At 32.4% G+C, this 20,758-nt stretch overlaps 1 protein-coding gene across 4 annotated transcripts in view; it reads right to left on the reverse strand.

Moving 5' to 3' along the window:
• LOC149895658 (fasciclin-3-like) overlaps nucleotides 1-20,758 on the reverse strand; it is a 109,980-nt gene that overhangs the window by 24,960 nt on the left and 64,262 nt on the right. For all 4 annotated transcript variants that reach the window (XM_090118518.1, XM_090118517.1, XM_090118519.1 and 1 more), the window contains exons 3-8: nucleotides 3,073-3,169; nucleotides 2,374-2,455; nucleotides 2,093-2,216; nucleotides 1,585-1,707; nucleotides 1,037-1,228; nucleotides 349-539 (exon numbers count right to left, since the gene is read on the reverse strand). In XM_090118518.1, the coding sequence (XP_089974644.1) occupies nucleotides 349-539; nucleotides 1,037-1,228; nucleotides 1,585-1,707; nucleotides 2,093-2,216; nucleotides 2,374-2,455; nucleotides 3,073-3,169 (809 nt within the window). The remainder of the gene's footprint in view (nucleotides 1-348; nucleotides 540-1,036; nucleotides 1,229-1,584; nucleotides 1,708-2,092; nucleotides 2,217-2,373; nucleotides 2,456-3,072; nucleotides 3,170-20,758) is intronic.

The raw sequence follows: 20,758 nt of genomic DNA on the forward strand, positions 1-20,758 counted from the left end.
ACAAAATTTTCTGGAAGGAAACATTTCTTAATTTTTAAAATAAATAGAATAAAGATTTTTTTTAAATCTTTAAATGCATTAAAGATTTTTTTTAAATAATTAAAAATTATAAAGATAACGTGCAGTGTGAGTGTGTTGTATGTTAGTGTGAGTGTGTTGTATGTAAGTGTGAGTTTATACGTGTTAGTGCGAGTGCGAGTGTTAGTGCAAGAATGTGAGTGTTTGAATATGAGTCCTCTGCGCTGCGGGGACGGATTCGATCGTACAGTGACGTTTATTGTGAGTTTTAGTGTGAGTGTGCGTGTCAATAGACAGTGACTGTGAGTTGTGAGTGTGAGTCGAACTCACCAAGTGAACGGGCTCAAGAGCAGCGATGGACGCGTCTTCATTCCTCTGCGGTGCATTTAGAACCAGATCTCCAACTGTCCATTGCGCTTCGGGGGGAGGGTTCGATCTTACGGTTACGTTTAGACGACCCTCTGTGCCGATTTTAAGTCCGAATATTGTGAGCGGACCGGGTTCTGTGCGTTTTGGTGGGTCTGAAAGAGAAATATGATAAGAACCGATCTACATTACGTTAAATTTTCTCAAGAAGTAAGTAGATATTCTGGTTGTTTGCGTGAGGTAAAGGAAAGTTATAAAATACGAACAAAGCCAATAAGTTGTGTAAGCTTAAAGCAATAAGAGCATACCATATTATCTAGAAAAGTTTGTTTTTTTTTTTAAATTAAACACAGAAATTACGAACTGTTTCGGAAAATGATTTTATCTAAGTCATTAAGGGCTGATTTTTCAATCCTTGGTTAAAACTTATTCATCGAATAACGTATTAAACTACCATTTCAAAAATATATTATGTTTGTCCATATTTGACAGTATACAGGTGAAATTTAAAAATGTTCGTGTAATACTTTATTGGACGGATAAATTTTAACCAACGATTGAAAAATCGGCCCTTAAACATATAGATAAGTTACAATTCTAAAACTCACAATACAACCCAAAAACTCACAACACAAATGAACAAATCACTCACAATATACAACCAGTTGCCTCGCGGCTTCTCTCGGGTTATCCAACGCTTCGTGTTCCGATCTACACATCAATCGTTTTCCATTGTCATCAGCACTTAGATTCATTGTTATGTTTTGGCTTATTGTTTCTAGGTCTAAACCTGGTTCAGATGATATTATGGGTTGGTGCACGCCGGTTAGGATTTGGATGTCGTCTGTAATAATAAACATATAAATTATTCGTAGGTTCACAATATATGATGGAATAATAGGTTTATTTTAATCAACTTGCCAATATTAAATACTTCAACAGTCAACACTAACACACTAACAGGATATTTATTTATTTAAGTTTTCTATTATAACTTATATAAAATATAATGTAAAAATCTTCAAAAAGTTTAAATATTTCTTGAAATTATATTTTACTCTTAGACAAATAAAAGTATTTACTTTTGTTGGAACATGGACTATTTATAGAATTGTGTAAATTGAAATAGTTATACATAAAGCAACTTAAACTTAATAAACTATAACTTTAAATGACATAATAGACATTAATTCAACTTACCCAAGAACCAAGTGATCTTAGCAGCGGGTCTTCCATTGGGGACAATGCACTGGGCCATAAGAATGTCCCCCTCTTTAAAGTTGGACTGTGGGGGTGAAATCAGTTGCGGGTTGCCGGGGGGTTCTATAGGGTTGAAAGATAAATTATTAGTTTGGAAAAATATTTAAAAACTACAAAATACAAATATGTATTGATATGTATGAAAGTATGAAAGAATGTATGAAAAATATGTAAATGCGATTTAGTTAATGAATTATTAATTTGTAATACATACACATACATGTATTACATACATGTACTTATTAGTTACATATTTTATTGTGTATAAACAATTGAAATGAATATGAATATGAATTAATGAATAAATTATCCTATAAATAAATGAACAAGTGACTCGCAACAACTATTCTCATGGTATTATGAACGCTCGAGCTTCATAAAGTACTCTATACAAGTATATATGAAAAAATGAATAAATTTTATATTAATGAATGAATGAACAACTCACTCGCAACAACCAATCTCATGGTAGCTGTAACTTCGATACTCCCGCTCTGTGGAGGAAGCAAACAGGATATGTTTCCGTTCCATTCTTCTTTTATGTGTTTGATGTGCGCTCCACACTCGCCGAACTGTAATTGGAGAAGAGTTACATTAGAATTTGTTTAGCCGTTGGCGTGGGAAGAAATTGTAATATGATTCGGGGATTAATAATAATGTATTGAATTTGTTAATTATGAAGTGTAATATGAGCTATGAATGAAAAGTTAACGTTTAAAAATTATATACCTTAAGTCCTTGTCCGGAATACACCACTTCTTCATCTTGATTAGTTGGTATCAGTCTATATGATGTGGTGCCCACTGTCATTCTGAAATTGAAAAATATAAACTGTATAACTGATATCGCTTATTTATTTATTTTTTGCTGTTTGGGTATTTTTATGAAGCTTCATCTGCACAATTATTTTGTACTAGCTTCCGCCCGTGACTCCATCCGCGCGGATGTCCGTCTTCGCGTGGATGGTTTATTTCTCCATTTTGAGTAACTCTGACACTGACATCTTATAAAAAAAGAACTCCACTGCGGGTAACGCAACGTGTGTTCGCGGTTCTACAGAATAACGTCTATGGATAAAACTGAAAAATTAAGAATTTTTTTTCCACGTATTTTTCCAGGATAAAAAGTATCCTATTTTATGCCCAGGATAATAAAGTATAATTATACCAAGTTTCATCGAAATCGAACCGTTAGTTTTCACGTGATGTCAGCATATACAGACAGACAACAATTTTTTAGTCACATATTTGGGTTTGGTATCGATCCAGTAACACCCCCTGCTATTGCTAGTGCTATTTATTTTTTCAATATTTTCAATGTACAGAATTGACCCTTCTACAGATTTATTATATGTATAGATTTACATGCCCATCATTAAAAACATATGCCTCTAAACCTGTTTTAAATCAAGATTTAAATGAAACTTACCGACACGAGTCTATAGGGTATGGCACTTTACATAGTACAGTGAGGTCATCGCCCACTCTCCTCACAGCCTCCCGGGGGGTGATGTCTACGGTTTGAGCTGGAAAGAGAGAAATAATGTATTAGTTATTTGTTTTTTTTTTTTTTTGATAAAATTGACAAAAAGAAAACCTTCTAAAAGTTGCATTAGAGGGGGCAATATACAGCGTTGACTCATCATATAGTAATGATATCTTCCAGGCAATAATTATAATATGAATTACAAATATAATATACTCCAAATAAATTAGATGATTTCCGTTTTATTATACAAAAATGAATATTTCTTACCACTTACAGATGGTGTTTTTTTTACAACAACATCATAAGTTTTTTTAAAGTGAAACTTTTATTTCATCGTCTCAAACTTTTTGCTCTGTGTAGCGCATGTCGCGTGACGGTCGAACTGTACAATAATTATCGTACAAATACGATAATTTTGTGCCTAAGTTTCACTTTTACCGTGGTTTCATAAAACCACACAACATTTTCTATTTATTCTACCCTCTTTTTATAATAAATCCTACATCCTACATACGTATTGCATCCTACTTTATTTAAATTTCACATAAGCTTAGTGACATTTTCTATACAAACATATATCTTATACTTGTACTATGTACCTCATCTTCAATACATTATATTTCTTGCTATATATTTATTTTATTAAACCAATCACCAGTTAAATAGAATATCTCACAAATACAGTTACAAATCACTCGCTCGACTGGCGCGTACCGGATTGGACCGGCTCAATCCGGTTATATCCGGTGCAAGGCGGATAAGTTCAGTTCAATGTACAGCGTTAGAGTTATTTATTTATTTTTATGCAGAATTTTGTATAAAATGTTTTTTTTAGACTTCATGTAGAACAGAGAATTTTGATGTATTTTTTATATTGAAGAAGTTATTAAGATTTTAACGGATTTTAAACGTGATTTATTCATTACATTATTTTCCCGACGTTGCGCACGTTTTGCGTTTAAAATCCGTTTAAATCTTTAATTTCTAAATGTATAATACTCGCGTAAAATCAAATACATAGTAGAAAGTACTAAGTTAAGGTATTAACTGTAACAGTCAATCTGTTTGTTCGTTCTATTTAAATCTCTTAGGGCTGATTTTTCAATCCTTGGATAAAACTTATTCGCCGAATAATGTATAAAACTACCATTTTAAAAACGTATTCTAATTATTGCCCGTATTTGACAGTTTACGTGACATTTTAACATTATCGTGTAATACTCTATTGGACGGATAAGTATTAACCGAGCATTGAAAAATTGGCCCTTAATCTCTTAAATGAATATAACTATTTGTATCAGACTTTAAACGTCAGATAGCTGATGTTTATAAGACCTATTATCTTATCTTAATCCTATATGTATAAGAAAAATAACTAGGATCGTTAGTTTCTCATTTGACAGTGTTCAAAGGTTTAAAAAAAACACAATATAAATCAGTTAATTCTTTCTTACTTCAATTTAATATACCATTTTAATTTTTACACAACGCAGCTACAACTTGCGTTTTTAAACTGCCAACAAAATTGGACGGGACAAAAGAATTTCTTTTAACCAAAAGCAATTTAGTATTGTTCCAACATCTCCAACGGTTGCAATGCCTCGGAATTTTGTAAAACCTGGGATATTACATTCTACCTGTTTGAAATAAACAGGAGATTTTTCAGTTAGGTTATATTATTATTTACTAGCGGTCCGCCCAGGCTTCGTCCGTGTTTGTTTGTTTGAACGCGCTAATCTCGGGAACTACTGGTCCGATTTGAAAAATTCTTTCGGTGTTAGATAGCCCATTTATCGAGGAAGGCTATATATCATCGCGCTAAGACCAACAGGAGCGGAGCAATGCGGGTGAAACCGCGGGGAACAGCTAGTTACTTTTATAAAAATCTTAAATAATTTTTACGAGAGTAAAAACCCAAATTGACCAATAAATAATTATGTATTATATTGATTTTATTTTATTTATTAGTACATAATATAACAAATGGAAACCTACTAACACACGAGACAATTGACTACGCCTGTATGACTTCATGCAATCAACTTAATATAGAATAGGGAAATGCTTGGAGTCGCTGTTGTGTTGTATTTTTTTCAGAAAAATTTGGACTTTGGACTTATAGGAAAGGTACCTACTGTGATTCCATGTGAAGTTCATGTAAATGGTCTTAATATATATTTACATTATATATTACATATATCAAAGGTTGTATTATATTTAAAACAACCTTCGATATATGTTTTAATTCACTCTGTTGCAAAAGTACTGCAGATTTTAATGGTCTGGTTGATTATAAGGATATTGATCATATAAAATACATTCATATTCGGTCTTTATGAAATCTGTTTCATAAACACTAACGCAAGATATTTTTCGAATTTAAATTTGAATTAACACATTTTTGTGTTTATTTTTCAACACTAAAAAAGTGCATCAAGTCGTCTCCACACATTTCTCTGTTCCATCCTTTCTGTTTACAAAATTGACATTATTAGAAGTTATGTAGGACACGGAAACCATTCGTGAGTTTATTCTCAATGACCTGACATTTTAAATACTTAAGAGTTTAATAAATAGTCTATGATCCGGGATTAAATAATACCCTCATCTGTTAATAAGTTAAAAACAATTTTTTATAGGCATCAATGTTATGAATTTATAAAAACAACCTCCGACATTAATATTCATAAATTTATTGACAAATAATCTGTTTATTTATATGGTAATTACATATGATAAAAAAATAAGGGCGTCAAACATGTTTGAATGATGTATGTTAGTGAACTTAGCAGATCATTTTTAGCAGATCAAAAAAAAATATGTGAGTTCTTATCACGTGCAGTTGAGTTCTACAGTTCCTGATACTTTTTAGAAATAGTTCTGGCGTTTTTACCGTAAAAAACGACATTTGAAAAAATGATCTGCCAACTTCCCGTAGCAGATCATTTTTAGCAGATCAAAAAAAAAATGTGAGTTCTTATCGCGTGCAGTTGAGTTCTACAGTTCCTGATACTTTTTAGAAATACTCGCGTAAAATGAAACACTAGAAAATATATTGATGTCATATTTCATCACGCCGTAGCACCATGCCGTAGCATCATGCCGTAGCATTACGCCGTAGCGTCGCGCCGTAGCATCACGCCGTAGCATCATGCCGTAGCATCATGCCGTAGCATCACGCCGTAGCATCACACCGTAGCATCACGCCGTAGCATCACGCCGTAGCACATGCCGTAGCATTACGCCGTAGCATCACGCCGCAGCATCACGCCGTAGCATCACAGCGTAGCATCACGCCGTAGCATCACGTCGTAGCATCACGTCGTAGCATCACGTCGTAGCATTACGTCTTAGCATCACGTTAAGCCGGGTCCAGGTCGGGTTTTTGCAAATGTCGTTTGTTAAGGTAAAAACGCCAGAACTATTTCTAAAAAGTATCAGGAACTGTAGAACTCAACTGCACGCGATAAGAACTCACATTTTTTTTTTGATCTGCTAAAAATGATCTGCTACGGGAAGTTGGCAGATCATTTTTTCAAATGTCGTTTTTTAAGGTAAAAACGCCAGAACTATTTCTAAAAAGTATCAGGAACTGTAGAACTCAACTGCACGCGATAAGAACTCACATTTTTTTTTTTGATCTGCTAAAAATGATCTGCTAAGTTCACTAACATCAATAATGTTTGGCTATCTATTAAAAGCTGATTCAATCAAAGATAAATATAAATAAAAAATATCATGATCTTAGACTACAGAGCCTACATCTTTATTTAAGTACAACTTACATGTATTAAGTTAATTATATTAGCATTTCACTTCCGTTGAAACTAAATAGCCTTTTTTATAGCCAAGCTTTCTTTTATTCTGGGAATTATTAGAACCGGTTTAGCAATTTTAGATGTCGCAATGAAATTGACATAAACAAATATATTTTTTATAAGCTTTATGCCTCAGATTTTCTGGTGTTGAACTAAAAGAGACTATAAAGCTACATAAACTATAAATTTCATCAAAAAAGTTACAATCAACAATTCTGATGCAGGTAATTGACAAACAAACGTTTAAACTCTAATTTATTAGAAAGAAAGAAAGATTTTCTATTTAGATCAATATTTTTTACATAAGAGTTTAAAAGTGAATTTCTAATTAATTACATTACTGAGATATGAAATCTACAACCATATGTAAAATATATCTTATATACCAAACTATAAAAGACAAACAAAACAACTTCAAGTTTATATTATTCTATACAATATATTGTAAATAGAAAGTCCATTGATACTTATTTATTCATGCACAACCCTAGTTACAAATTGCGAGGGTTGCCACAATGCGAATAATTATTACAAATGATATATCTATATTATCTATACACAGGGGAATATCTATTTGATTATATCTACGAAATTATAAGAAAGTATATTGCAGTTTGTATTTAGGGTACAATTGATGAAGAAAAATGTATTATTGTACAATATCATAAGCTAGTTAGGTTAAAAGAACGCTATTATTATTAGTTTGTTATATGTATTTGTTTGTTTATAAGTTTTAGACTACCTACTAAAAATCACAAATGTTCAAAATTAATAAAAAAATAAGTAGACGGCATAATAAACCTTCAAATTCTACTAAATAGTAAGAGAAAGTAAGTTTTATTCATTCATATAAAAACTGTTGAATTGATGTAGCTGATCTCGGCTAAGGAAATAGTCTATTTTTGGAAGTGAAGATCAAAATAATTGAAACTCAAACTCAAACTCATTTAATAAATCAAACTCAATTGAAATAAAGTAACTTTATATCTGCAGTGAATATTAATGAAGCCCTTATTTTCTTTAATAAGAAAAGACGAATATTATCATAGTAATTATACCCAACCATCAATTTATTCTTACGTTTTGAATATAATTAAAAAACTCGAAAGCGACACCCCTAATTACGAGGGTTGAACAAAGTGGTTATATTGAGTGGTAACGACTAACGATATAGGGTAGGCATTAGGGTAATGAGTCCCTTGGGGCGTATTGTTAAAATATATTTACTAGTTCTGCACGTGGTTTTGCTTGCGTTGGTATAGAATAAATACACAAAGAATTATACGAATTCGACATACATCTTTTCACATACGCCAGTTTGGAATAAAAAAAAAGACGGGTTGCACTGGGGGAGTGCCGGCAGAAGTGAAAACTTGATTATTAACGTTCAGCCTGTTTGATATTTTGGAATGGTATCCGTCTTACGCATGGAATATAAGGGCAAAAAAAAATCCGTCTTACGCTTTTTCGATCAGGCCACGTGTCCTGAGTCCTGACGCGAGTTTAAGATTTTATACCCAACGCCGCCGCTAAAGAAGTTTTCACTTCAATAAAACTTGCTTATTTTCTATATTTATTAGTAAAGGCATGATGGATACTTGAGTTTTTGTTCCATAATAGAAAATTACATAAAATGGAGAAATTATTGACGCGAAATATTAAGTCTTCAACACATAAATTTCTTTAAAACCTAATTAGTAGTTTATCAAGGAAGGATGATTAACCATTTCCATTTTAAAGACTAATTGAAGTGAAACTTCTTTATCGGGGTTGGAAAAAAATTTAGTGTAACATTTTTTCGTTACGCGCCATCTTTTTCTTATCTCTACCATGCGTGATTCGACGTATTCGTGAAAAATAAGGTCATAAAGAAGTTTCACTTCTTACGTGTGTAGTACACGCACACATTTTTTTAAGTAGGTATCCATTTTTCGCATATTCTAACTACTTATTCCTTGTTAAAAAGCTAATTATTCTGCAATACAATTACAACACCTTTGAACAAAATTAACTAAAACTAATGTATGCATTAATATTCAACCCAAGTAGTTTTACATATAAATTGAGTTCTCCTTTGATAAAACTTTAACATTAATATTCATTTATATTTGTGCAAATTTGTTTGTGTGTGTATTTTTAGATAGGAGCAATCTTTATTAAAGGTTAGGGTACCATACTTGTGGCTTGTAAAATTGGTGTATTTTTATTAGATTTATAATAATTATAGTTATTTGCGAGCAGCTATAGCATTTTAAATAGCAAAGTTGTAAGGATCATTACTTAAAAAATTGAAATTTATAAGAAAATGCAGTTTTAACAATGCAGATTCGATAATATTAGCAGTTCGTGTAAAATTAACGCGTTTTAAAAATTTTAAATCGCAAATATTTCCTACGTATTCTAGATAATACAGCGGCAAAATATCTATCATCGAATGACATAAAAACATTTTAATCTCTGTAACCACTGTACTGATTTTGATTCAACTTTGCATCGAGAAGCGACACTACATTTTTCAAGTACATAATATTATATCCTAACAATACCCTTATAAACCACAATTTGAATATAACAAAAACACATGAGTACTTTCAACGAAATATCATTTACTTATAAAAAATCGAACCCCAATCCCCTGAGCAATGATAGATAAAACCACTGAACCGTACTGTGTTACAATCGAGTCATAATATATGCACCCTAGTGGCTACTGTGTTAGTGCATATGATTTTTGGTTTTGTGGGACTTTTAATAAAGGATTATTTTAATAGTACATACGTTAAAGTCTATGTTCTATTTCTGTTTAATTGGACTATAATTTATTTATAGGTCCATGTTTAATCAGATTGTAAATGTCAACAAATCCATCCATCCCATAAATATTGCGCGTTCTGTTTGCTTTATAAAACGAAAACACTCCATAATTTTTTTAAGACGTTTTCCAAATATTCATTCAATTAACAATTCAACAACATTATTCGAACAATATACTTCATTATTTATAGAGAAAGTGGTAGGAGGTTGTAGGAAAAATAAATAAATTACTTATATGAAAAACAACAATTGCATAAACATACTAAGATAAAAAAAATATGTGTAATTTACTGCATACTCATCAAAAATAGACAAAAATGCATTAAAATAATAATAATTCCATAGTCCCACAAATCCAAAAACCATAGCCACTTCAAATACACAAGTACCCTCTTATTTGCTCAGAGATTAGCGGTCACATCCAACGCGTGTCAAATTACAATGCCGTCAATTTGTATGTATATCTCTTTATTGTGCCGAAACTACTGGCCCCGTAACGGTAGTGTTCTGTAAGTATTTACGCAACTATTTTATGTTGTGATTTTAACGGATTTCAATAACCTTTGGACATTGATTTGTGGAATGTGTGTCACAATGGACAATGGGACGGAAAGAAATACATATTTTATTGTATCTTCTTATTTACATACTTTATAATGTGAATTCGCTCAAGTGGTTAATACATAAAACTACCCCATTTGATATTTCATATAATAATAATAAATAATAATAAAAATACTTTATTGTACACACAGAATGAGGTTCACAGAGAGACAATAAAAAACAGTACAAACAGTACAGTACAGTACAGTAACAAATAATATGTTTATGAGTGCATTTTTAACTGGAGAAAATCTACTAAAACTATCAGTCTACTGTTTATGGAACTTTTTTTTACATTTATTTATTATTTTATATATTTATCCATTGAAACATTAATCAACGATAGATGATGATCGAAAATATCATTATCAGCTAAATGAGATCGCTACGTAGCGAAAATACTACCTTTTTCGCTAACTTTTTGTACGCTTTTACTTTATGTATTTTTAACGTTATAAAGAATTTTCATTTATTAAACTCAAGTTGTTTGTCTGTCACTAGAGTACCACAAAACAGCTGTACATACCGTAACAATACAGTAATGTAGAACAATAACTACTTATAACCGCAAACACTCGATACCACAATAGACGCATCTGCGCTTGGTGTTGTGACGTCACGGGAATTTTGGTCACACTAGCGAAATTTTAGGGCTGTGCTAAATTACTTCCTAAAACTTTTAAAAGATGAAAGTTGAAATATGTAAAATAGCTAATTGGATGTATATGAAACAGAGAATTATTTATTTATCTTTGAATTTGCAAATTAAATGGGTATTCATGAAAATTGCTGTATTTTAAGGGGTTTAATTTTAAAACTTTAACTTTGTCTTTTTATATCAGTCCTACAGTAATTGTCACCGAATCAATAATCTCAAAACACAAATTTTTAATTTTTTTAGAAGAAAAAATATCAAGTACACCAAGTAGAAATTGTAATACATTCGTTTTCATATCGAAAATCTATCTCAAAGAAAATTCCAATTAAAAAAAATCGAGCGGATGTAAATATCCGTCCCATGCCCCATAGGCAGCTTCCTGCCACGCTCCAGAGCCCCGGGGCAGTGGGGCAGAAACTATTTTATGTGACAGTATTTACATATTCGTGGGGAATATTATCTGATAGGTGATGTGTATGAGTGCATTTTGTATAGGAGATGTGCCGCGGTTTTGCTTGCATATTTATTATTTTTTTAATGTTTGAAAAATCTATAAAATATGTTGATTCCATATAATATATTTCATATCCATTCTTCGAAAGACATTCATTTTTTAAATACAAGCTTCAGATCGCGGCTTCATTCGCATGATACTAAGTAAAATGTTTGGTATTTATAATTTTACTAGCGGTCCGCCCCGGCTTCGCCCGTGGTACATGTTTACGTTTTCTCTACATAAGAACCATCCTCGTACTTCAAGGAATATAATAAAAAAAGAATTATCGAAATCGGTTCAGCCGTTCTCGAGTTATGCGCTTACCAACACATTTTGCGATTCATTTTTATATATAAGAAGATATGTGTATAAAGTTATTTTTTGATGTAAAGAATGTTTTCGATTATTATTTTAACAATGATCCTGTTTAATTCTGGTAATTAGTTAAAATTAAAGTAGTTACGAAGAAAATGATGGTTTTATGTGTTTCAGTGAATAATATTTACACATTTAACATATACGAACACATAGACTGTGTTTATCTGTTAACTAGTTGCCACAATAAAAGCTAAGCTATATAAAATACCTCATATTTGACATCCCTATCTCCATCCTATTATTAAATACCAATCCTAATCCACCCTTATTACAAAAAGGGGTATATTTATTAAGCAAGTGACAACCCTAGCTAATATGGTGTCCAATAAAAAACAGATTAGAACCACAACGTGATCACAATGAAAAGACTTTGATGTGACAACCCTTGGGGACAAAAAGGGATTAATTTGAACACTGGTTTTATTAAGCCTAGTAGCTAAATCATGTTAAAACTCGTTTTTTACACTAGTCGTGATCTGCGGATTGCCTCGTTTTTAAGTTACCTATAAATAGAAAGTGATAATTTTCAAAAAACTATTATATTTTTAGCACTAGTTATGGCTCTCATTTTGGCCTGTTTTATTGAAATTTAATAAGTGATTTTCATCAAAATTATTATTGAATCAACGCTGATGTTACAAAATTATTAAAATTCCGCTTACTTTAAGATGTATAATAAATAATTAATGAACATACAATCTTTCAATTTTATCAATACTATTTCCTACCAAATAAAATATACCCCAAGCAAAACACATCAAAATCGTCCCATCACTTTACGATTTCTACTCGAATGAACACTTGCAAGATAATAAATTGTAACACAATGGAATCGAACTTGCGACCGGAAGTCATTAAGAGAGTACTACTAAGGGTGTGTCACATATATTTGAGTCTATTATAATATATGTCTTTTATTAATCTATAGACTCCGCCCGTATAGAAATCTTTACTAATTCAAAGCTGAAGAGTTTGTTTATTTGAACGCGCGCATATCAGAAACTACTGGATCGATTTCAAAAAGTTTTTACTCTCTCTCCATCTCAAACATTTTTTGAGATGTATTAGACTTCTGTTAACTTTTGAATTGTTGAAAAATATACCTATAGAAAGAAAATATTTAATCTTATGTTATGTCAACTAAAGAAGCACTTTATCTATTAAAAAAAACGCTTATTATATATTTGTAAATATTTTTTCATAATATGACAAATTAAAATACAAATTAAAATAGTATGAAGAAATGTGAAGATAATTTAATTGATCTTAAACTTTCGCAGTCATATCAGTTGCCCATCATAATCGCCAACCACGTGCGAGTTGCTTAACCTACATTATCAGTACTAAATATGATTAAAAGAATTGTTTGTCTGTTTGCATACTTCTGAGAACCTCTTACTGAGTGTCGAGTGTCCAATGTCACACGGTACGATATTTTGTTTATTTTGTTTACGAGGAAGCTGAGCAGGTTTTGATGATGGTGGTTACTGGTTACTAATGTAGATAAAATATATAATACTAGCGGTCTGCCCCGGCTTCGCTCGTGGTACATATTTACTTTTCCTCTACATAAGAACCATCCTCGTACTTCAAGGAATATAATAAAAAAAGAATTATCAAAATCAGTTCAGCCGTTTACACGTGATGCCGTGACAACGCGAAACGGGTTTCATTTAATTATATCATCAAAAGTTCTTCTTTCAGAAAAAAGCACGAATTTATCAAAAATTACATAAATATTTGTATAACATCTGCGCATTTTAATCGCTGAAACATGCCATATAAAACATTTGATTATGTCATATAGTATTAAACACTACTGCAAGAAGGCGATTATTTAATTTTTTACTTTAGTTAGTCATCCCACTTTCTATCAAACGATGAGGGTCTTGCCTTTAAATTACTGTATGATTTCCTGTTTCATTTAACTTCTCTATTCATATTTATTAATTTTAAGCTATTGCATAGCTTCTATCGCGGGCCTTGAGCGCGGGGACTGAATCCAGAAATTCCGTAACGAAAAACCTCACGCTCCCCACTCCGACGGGCACGGAGGTGTGACTTGAAGGCATAGATAGCATGCAATAGCTTTAACGCGGCAGTCCCCGAGTGCCACACGTCTTTTTCTTTGTATTTTTTTTTAATCTAGCTTATTTTTATACAGAACTAACGCTTTCCTACGTGTAACAAAAATATGTCACCAAAACAAATCCAGGTCACATTCCCGTATCGTACTATACAATGGGCACACGCTAACTGTAAATTAACCGTGTCAAATGTAACAGACTTGAGAACTTTACAGAGAATCGTGCGAGCGAGATAGTAAGTTAGTAGATAGTGAGAGTGAGAGGGATGGTGATATTGGTATTGAAAAATAGCATATATGGTTCTTTTTTTGTTTGTTTTTGAAAAATTGTTTTATACTGTAGTGTAAAGTGTTATCGTTAATTAAATTATGTATTGAAATTATCTATAGACATATATGTATCTGTTATAATATAAACTACTGAATCGATTTTGATTGAACTTTCAACGTGCAAGTTGATTGAATATCAATAACAAAAACTTAACAAACTCAATTACTTATTTTCAGCATACCTACTTACGTTATGTCAGTTTAAAAATCTTATTTCTTTTGCAAAACAAATGCCTATAGGTCATTTTTATACTCACTATACTCCTTTTTACAAGTCGACATATAAATAACACATTTATGTACCTAATAACAAAAAAATACATTACACACCTTTCTCTCAAGTCGGTATAACCAACAACTTTTGACAAGATCTCAGTCAGGAAATTAAACGTCAAAACTTAGTTTTGTTCCCGAGATTCGAGACCGTTGCAGACAGTTGAACAATATGACAGACTTGTTATTTAAGTTAAGTTTCAATTAACTGTATAGGGAACTTAAATAGGTTTGTCGATTTGTTCATAGTTTTTTGCGAGTTTTAACTATGGAGGCTTAAAACACGATTATTATTACATAGTATAAAGCAAAATCGCATCGTAATGTTTGAATGTATGTATGCTTAGATCTTTAAAACTACGCTACGGATTTTGATGCGGTTTTTAAAAGATAGAATGAATCCAGAAAGATTTTGGTTTAAAATTTATTAGGTTTTAGACAAAGCGGGCGGAACCGGGTACAAAAAGCATATATGACAGCCTATGTTATTAAGCAATTTAACTTTAAAATAGTGAATTTTTTTCAAAACATTATGTCTACACTAGATTTCCGCCCGCGGCTTCGCCCGCGTTTGCAAAGGAAAACCCGCATAGTTCCTGTTCCCGTGGGATTTCCGGGATAAAAACTATCCTATGTGTTCATCCAAGTTACCCTCTATATGTGTGCTAAATTTCATTGTAATCGGTTCAGTAGTTTTTACGTGAAAGAGTAACAAACATCCATACATCCATACATCCTTACAAACTTTCGCCTTTATAATATATATTAGATAATATATTAGATACACTGGGAATCGAACCAGAACCTATGTTCTTGCAACCACTATAGAAAGGTAGCTAGTAAAGATGTTAATATCCATCTATACAAATATTATAAAGAGGAAAGGTTTGATTTTTTGTTTGTTTGTTTGTTTGTATGAATTGAATAGGCTCCGAAACTACTTGGCAGATTTGAAAAATTCTTTCACTGTTGGAAAGCTACATCATTTCTGAGTGACATAGGCTAGGTTTTATCCCGGAAATCCCACGGGAACGGGAACTATGCGGGTTTTTTTTTGAAAACGCGGGCGAAGCCGCAGGCGGAAAGCTAGTCTAAAATAAGTTACATTCTTTCTTTCAAAATTATAAAACACTAGCGGTCCGCCCCGGCTTCGCCCGTGGTACATGTTTACGTTTTCTCTACATAAAAACCATCCTCGTACTTCAAGGAATATAATAAAAAAAGAATTATCGAAATCGGTTCAGCCGTTCTCGAGTTATGCGCTTACCAACACATTTTGCGATTCATTTTTATATATAAGAAGATTACATATTGTATAAAAGTATCACCACGGGAATCGAAAGCACGACCCCCGTAATGGTCTAAAACAAGCAACGGAGCTGCAATTTACCTCATACATAAATGCACTTATTAAAAATACGATTAAAAAGTTGATATAAAAACGCTACGTTTATTATTACTACATAGTATAAAACAAAGTCACTTACTCTGTCCCTATATCCCAATGTATGCTTAAATCTTTAAAACTACGCAACGGATTTTGATGGGGTTTTTTAAATAGATAAAGTGGTTCTTTGGGAAGCTTTTAGTATGTAATTTATTAGGTTTTGGACAAAGCGGGCGAAGTCTTTTAAACTTATCTATACTTATATTATAAAGAGTTTGTTTGTTTGTTTGCTATACGCGCTTATCTCAGGAACCAATTGAGAAACTATTTCACTGTTAGATAGACTAACTATTTCACATTTATCGATGAAGCTTTTTATAATCACGTTTGAAATTAGTGCAGTAATTTCTAAGGTAAACTCGTTCAAACAAACAGCTTTATGATATTAGTATAGATATATACATAAATAGAACATAATTTCGCGTTCATTGGTCACCTTTTCATAATTATCATGACGTTAACTTTCACAAATTACAAGTGGCTTCACAATTTACATTATCATCCATCAATGAACTTAGTGAAGGTGACTGCGAAAGCTGTTTAAAAGAGAAATTATGATTTTGATATTAAAGGTTAATTTATCAAACGGTATTAATAATTAATAATTAATGTACAACGGCATTATTATTACTATGTAATCATGATCAGTACGTATTTACTATTTGTGGACTTTTACTTTGTTGTTTTTAAAGTGAAACTTTTATTACATCGTCTCAAACTTTTTGGTCTGTGTAGCGCATGTCGCGTGTATCGCGGCTGCCGAGTAGGTATACCTACTCGGCAGCCGACCGTCACGCGACATGCGCTACACAAAGCAGTGTTCGGAACCGTTCGAACAGTTTCACTTTTACCGTGGTTTCATAAAACCACACAAAATTTTTTTTACTGACCAATACAATGTGATCATCACTACATACACTTTCTGCCGTCTGTCTGCATGTTTAGATTTTTAAAATTACGCAACAGATTTTGATGGGTTCTTTGATTGGTTTTAAGTGATTTAAGAGGAAGGTTTTAGTATAAAAATAAGGTATTTAGATAAAGCGGGCGAAAAGCTAGTCTCCTATAAAGTATAACGTAAACGCCTGCAATAAACTCCCGTATGTTTTCACCCCTTAAACAGGCATTTTGCATTTATATGAGTGTTGTTGAAATACTGAACTGAGCTGAGCTATTTTACCGACTGCGAGGTAGAAATAGCTACGTTGAGATTGTGGAGCTTTTAACCGATGTAGAGAAATGTGAGGTACAGGAATTATAATTATTTGTTTGAACGAATGAAAATTCTTTATGGCGTTAAAAATAAATAGATAAAATGAACAAAAAACTTAACATCGGCCATATCGATCTAGGTCTATCTTTACCAGGCAACCCTATGTTATATTATTTTTTAATACATATTATTCCGTCAGTCCTCGGATCACAGACACAATAGAAAATCTATTGTGTCTCGGCCCGATGGGGCCGCTCGGTGGTCAATGGGTTATCTTTGGGCTAATTTATAAAAAAAAAATATTCAAATCTATCCTCTTTGTAAAATTACTAGCCGTGTCAAGAGTAACAGACAGTCTTTCATTTTATATTATTGTAAGTATAGATTATTATAGAAGTGAACTGAAATACCATACTCCTCCTCGCACAGTCGGTTAAAACTATTAGGTAAGATTTCTATCTCGTACGATCAAAATAGTCACCCATTCCTTACAATTAAGACTAATTAGTGAATCAACTGTATAATTGGCAAGTTGACCGTAATTGCGTGGCAGAGAGGTTCACACGTCTAGTTAATTGTAGCCTAGGAGCTGGGTGACGTTTTGGGTCTGGTATCTGATTTGTAGACCGAGAGCTTATTTGTTTTATTTTAATTCTAATACTTTTATAAAATCTGTGACACATATTTATTTACTTTACCAGTCCACAGGATATATACTACAGTAAATCCGTCTTATGGTAATTACCTGAAAACAAAATAAACAATCGTTAGTTACAAAATAAATAACAAAATTATATATTGAAAAATCGGCCCTAAGTATACCAATCTATAATATAAAAATGAATCCCAAAATGTGTTGGTAAGCGCATAACTCGAGAACGGCTGAACCGATTTCGATAATTCTTTTTTATTATATTCCTTGAAGTACGAGGATGGTTCTTATGGAAAGAATACATAAACATGTACCACGGGCGAAGCCGGGGCGGACCGCTAGTAATAAATAAATACATGACTGATTAATACGCATTTCATACAGCACTTAAATTCGATCTACATTAAGCTTAATATTTTTAGTTCATCAATCATACTTTCACAAAGCATGGCTTATATCTAAGCTGTCAACTTAAACTTTCTTTTTTAATCTACATCACTACATAGTACAAAAAGTTGTCTGTTTGTCCCTATGTATGCTTAGATCTTTATAAAACTCCGCTAGGTTATCAGTCCAGCTGTTCTCGCGTGATGTCGTGACCAAAGGAAATAGGGATTCATCATTCATCTAATAAACATATTATAAAGGCGAAAGTTTGTAAGGATGTATGGATGTATGGATGTATGGATGTTTGGATGTTTGTTACTCTTTCACGTAAAAACTACAGAACCGATTACAATGAAATTTAGCACACATATAGAGGGTAACTTGGATTAACACATAGGATAGGTTTTATCCCGGAAATCCCACGGGAACGGGAACTATGCGGGTTTTCCTTTGAAAACGCGGACCAAGCCGCAGGCGGAAATCTAGTTATAATATATAGAGATTAAGATAGTTTACAAAACACGCTCAAACTCATGAAACTGTTGTATTGCCACCGATCCTTGATAAGTGTACAAAGTTTGAATTAAATCTGTCTGTTTAAAGTGGGTCAAAATCGAGCCAAAGAGTCGTTTGGATACAAACATACAGGTGAAGCAAAAAAGATTTGTAAAGTTTTACGCCTTACGGGAGCGAAGCCGCGGAACGCAGCTAGTTTACTATAAACCTCACCATTTTGATCATAGCGATTGTGTACATTGATGTGAACGGACTGATAAAAAGCATCATTTATCATCTTACTTGAAACCGTTACTTAAGTTACTTTTTAAGTTTTTATTGAAGTGTCAAACTTGTAAATATAAAAACTGCTGTAAAGTTTTTACCTTGTATTTATACATTGTATTGTTTAAAGTTTTGAGTGATAATTTATAGGTATAGAATTAATAAATATGTATGGATGTATGTATGTTACTCTTTCGCGTAAGAACCGATGTACGAAATATAGTACAGAGATAGATTATAGTCGGGACTACCAATTATGCAAGACGCTCGGGACTAGTCTAAAGTATATATTTTGATTTTAAAGGTATCAAACTTTATAGTTCAGATTTTTAAAGAAACACAAAATTCACTAGATCTCCTTTTTAGGGTTCCGTAGCCAAAATGGCAAAAACGGAACCCTTATAGTTTCGTCATGTCCGTCTGTCCGTCTGTCCGTCTGTCCGTCTGTCACAGCCGATTTACTCGGAAACTATAAGTACTACAGTGATGAAATTTGATGGGAATATGTGTTGTATGAACCGCTACAAAAATATGACACTAAATGTAAAAAAAAGAATTGGGGGTGGGGCCCCCCATACATGTAACTGAGGGATGAAATTTTTTTTTTCGATGTACATACCCGTGTGGGGTATCAATGGAAAGGTCTTTTAAAATGATATAAAGTTTTCTAAAAAACATTTTTCTTAAAGTGAACGGTTTTTGAGATATCAGCTCTCAAAGTCGTAAAAAGTATGTCCCCCCCCCTCTATTTTTATAACTACGGGGTATAAAATTCTAAAAAAAATAGAGGTGATGCATGCTAATTAACTCTTTCAACGATTTTTGGTTTGATCAAAGTATCTCTTATAGTTTTTGAGATAGGTTGATTTAACTGTAATTTATTATATTTGCTGCTACGGAACCCTTTGTGCGCGAGCCCGACTCGCACTTGGCCGGTTTTTTTACTTATATTTCTATTTTTACTCGTAGTTTTATGCAGTTCCATCATCAGTAAGTCTGTAAGAATACAAAGTATAAATTGTATCAAATTTTTACTACCAGCTGAGTACCTACAGTATATGTATATTGTTTACATAACAATCAATATACTGTATACATACATATTCCTCATATGAAAAACTGACCAATCATAGGCCACCTTCACCTACAGCTCACTATACCACCCAAGCGCTTGACACCCAGTACCTAGTTATTAAATTCACAAAAACTAATAAATTGATATTTCACGCTACGACGATTTAGGAAATTGGCACAAAGATAGAGTTATCTATAAAATGACATTGATAACAAAAGAAAATAATTTGATCTTTATAACCGTTTAATGGAGTTTTTAATCGAGAAATTTTAGTGAAAATTTCGCTTGAAAGTTAAAATATTTGGTGACATAGATAGAAATTATAAATATTGTAATATTTTTTATAAGTTTTCCCAGAAACAATATTTACATTAGCCCTAGATCCCATATATTTAAACACTACGCAAAAACATTTTTTTAACTACGTATTATATTATACTAGATTTCCACCCGCGGCTTCGCCCGCGTTTTCAAAGGAAAACCCGCATAGTTCCCGTTCCCGTGGGATTTCCGGGATAAAACCTATCCTATGTGTTAATCCAAGTTACCCTCTATATGTGTGCTAAATTTCATTGTCATCGGTTCAGTAATTTTTACGTGAAAGAGTAACAAACAT

The sequence above is a fragment of the Colias eurytheme genome, chromosome 30, assembly GCF_061535395.1.
Source record: "Colias eurytheme isolate Ceu_HAF_F1 chromosome 30, ilColEury1 Martin Lab GWU primary, whole genome shotgun sequence".
NCBI lineage: Eukaryota > Metazoa > Arthropoda > Insecta > Lepidoptera > Pieridae > Colias > Colias eurytheme.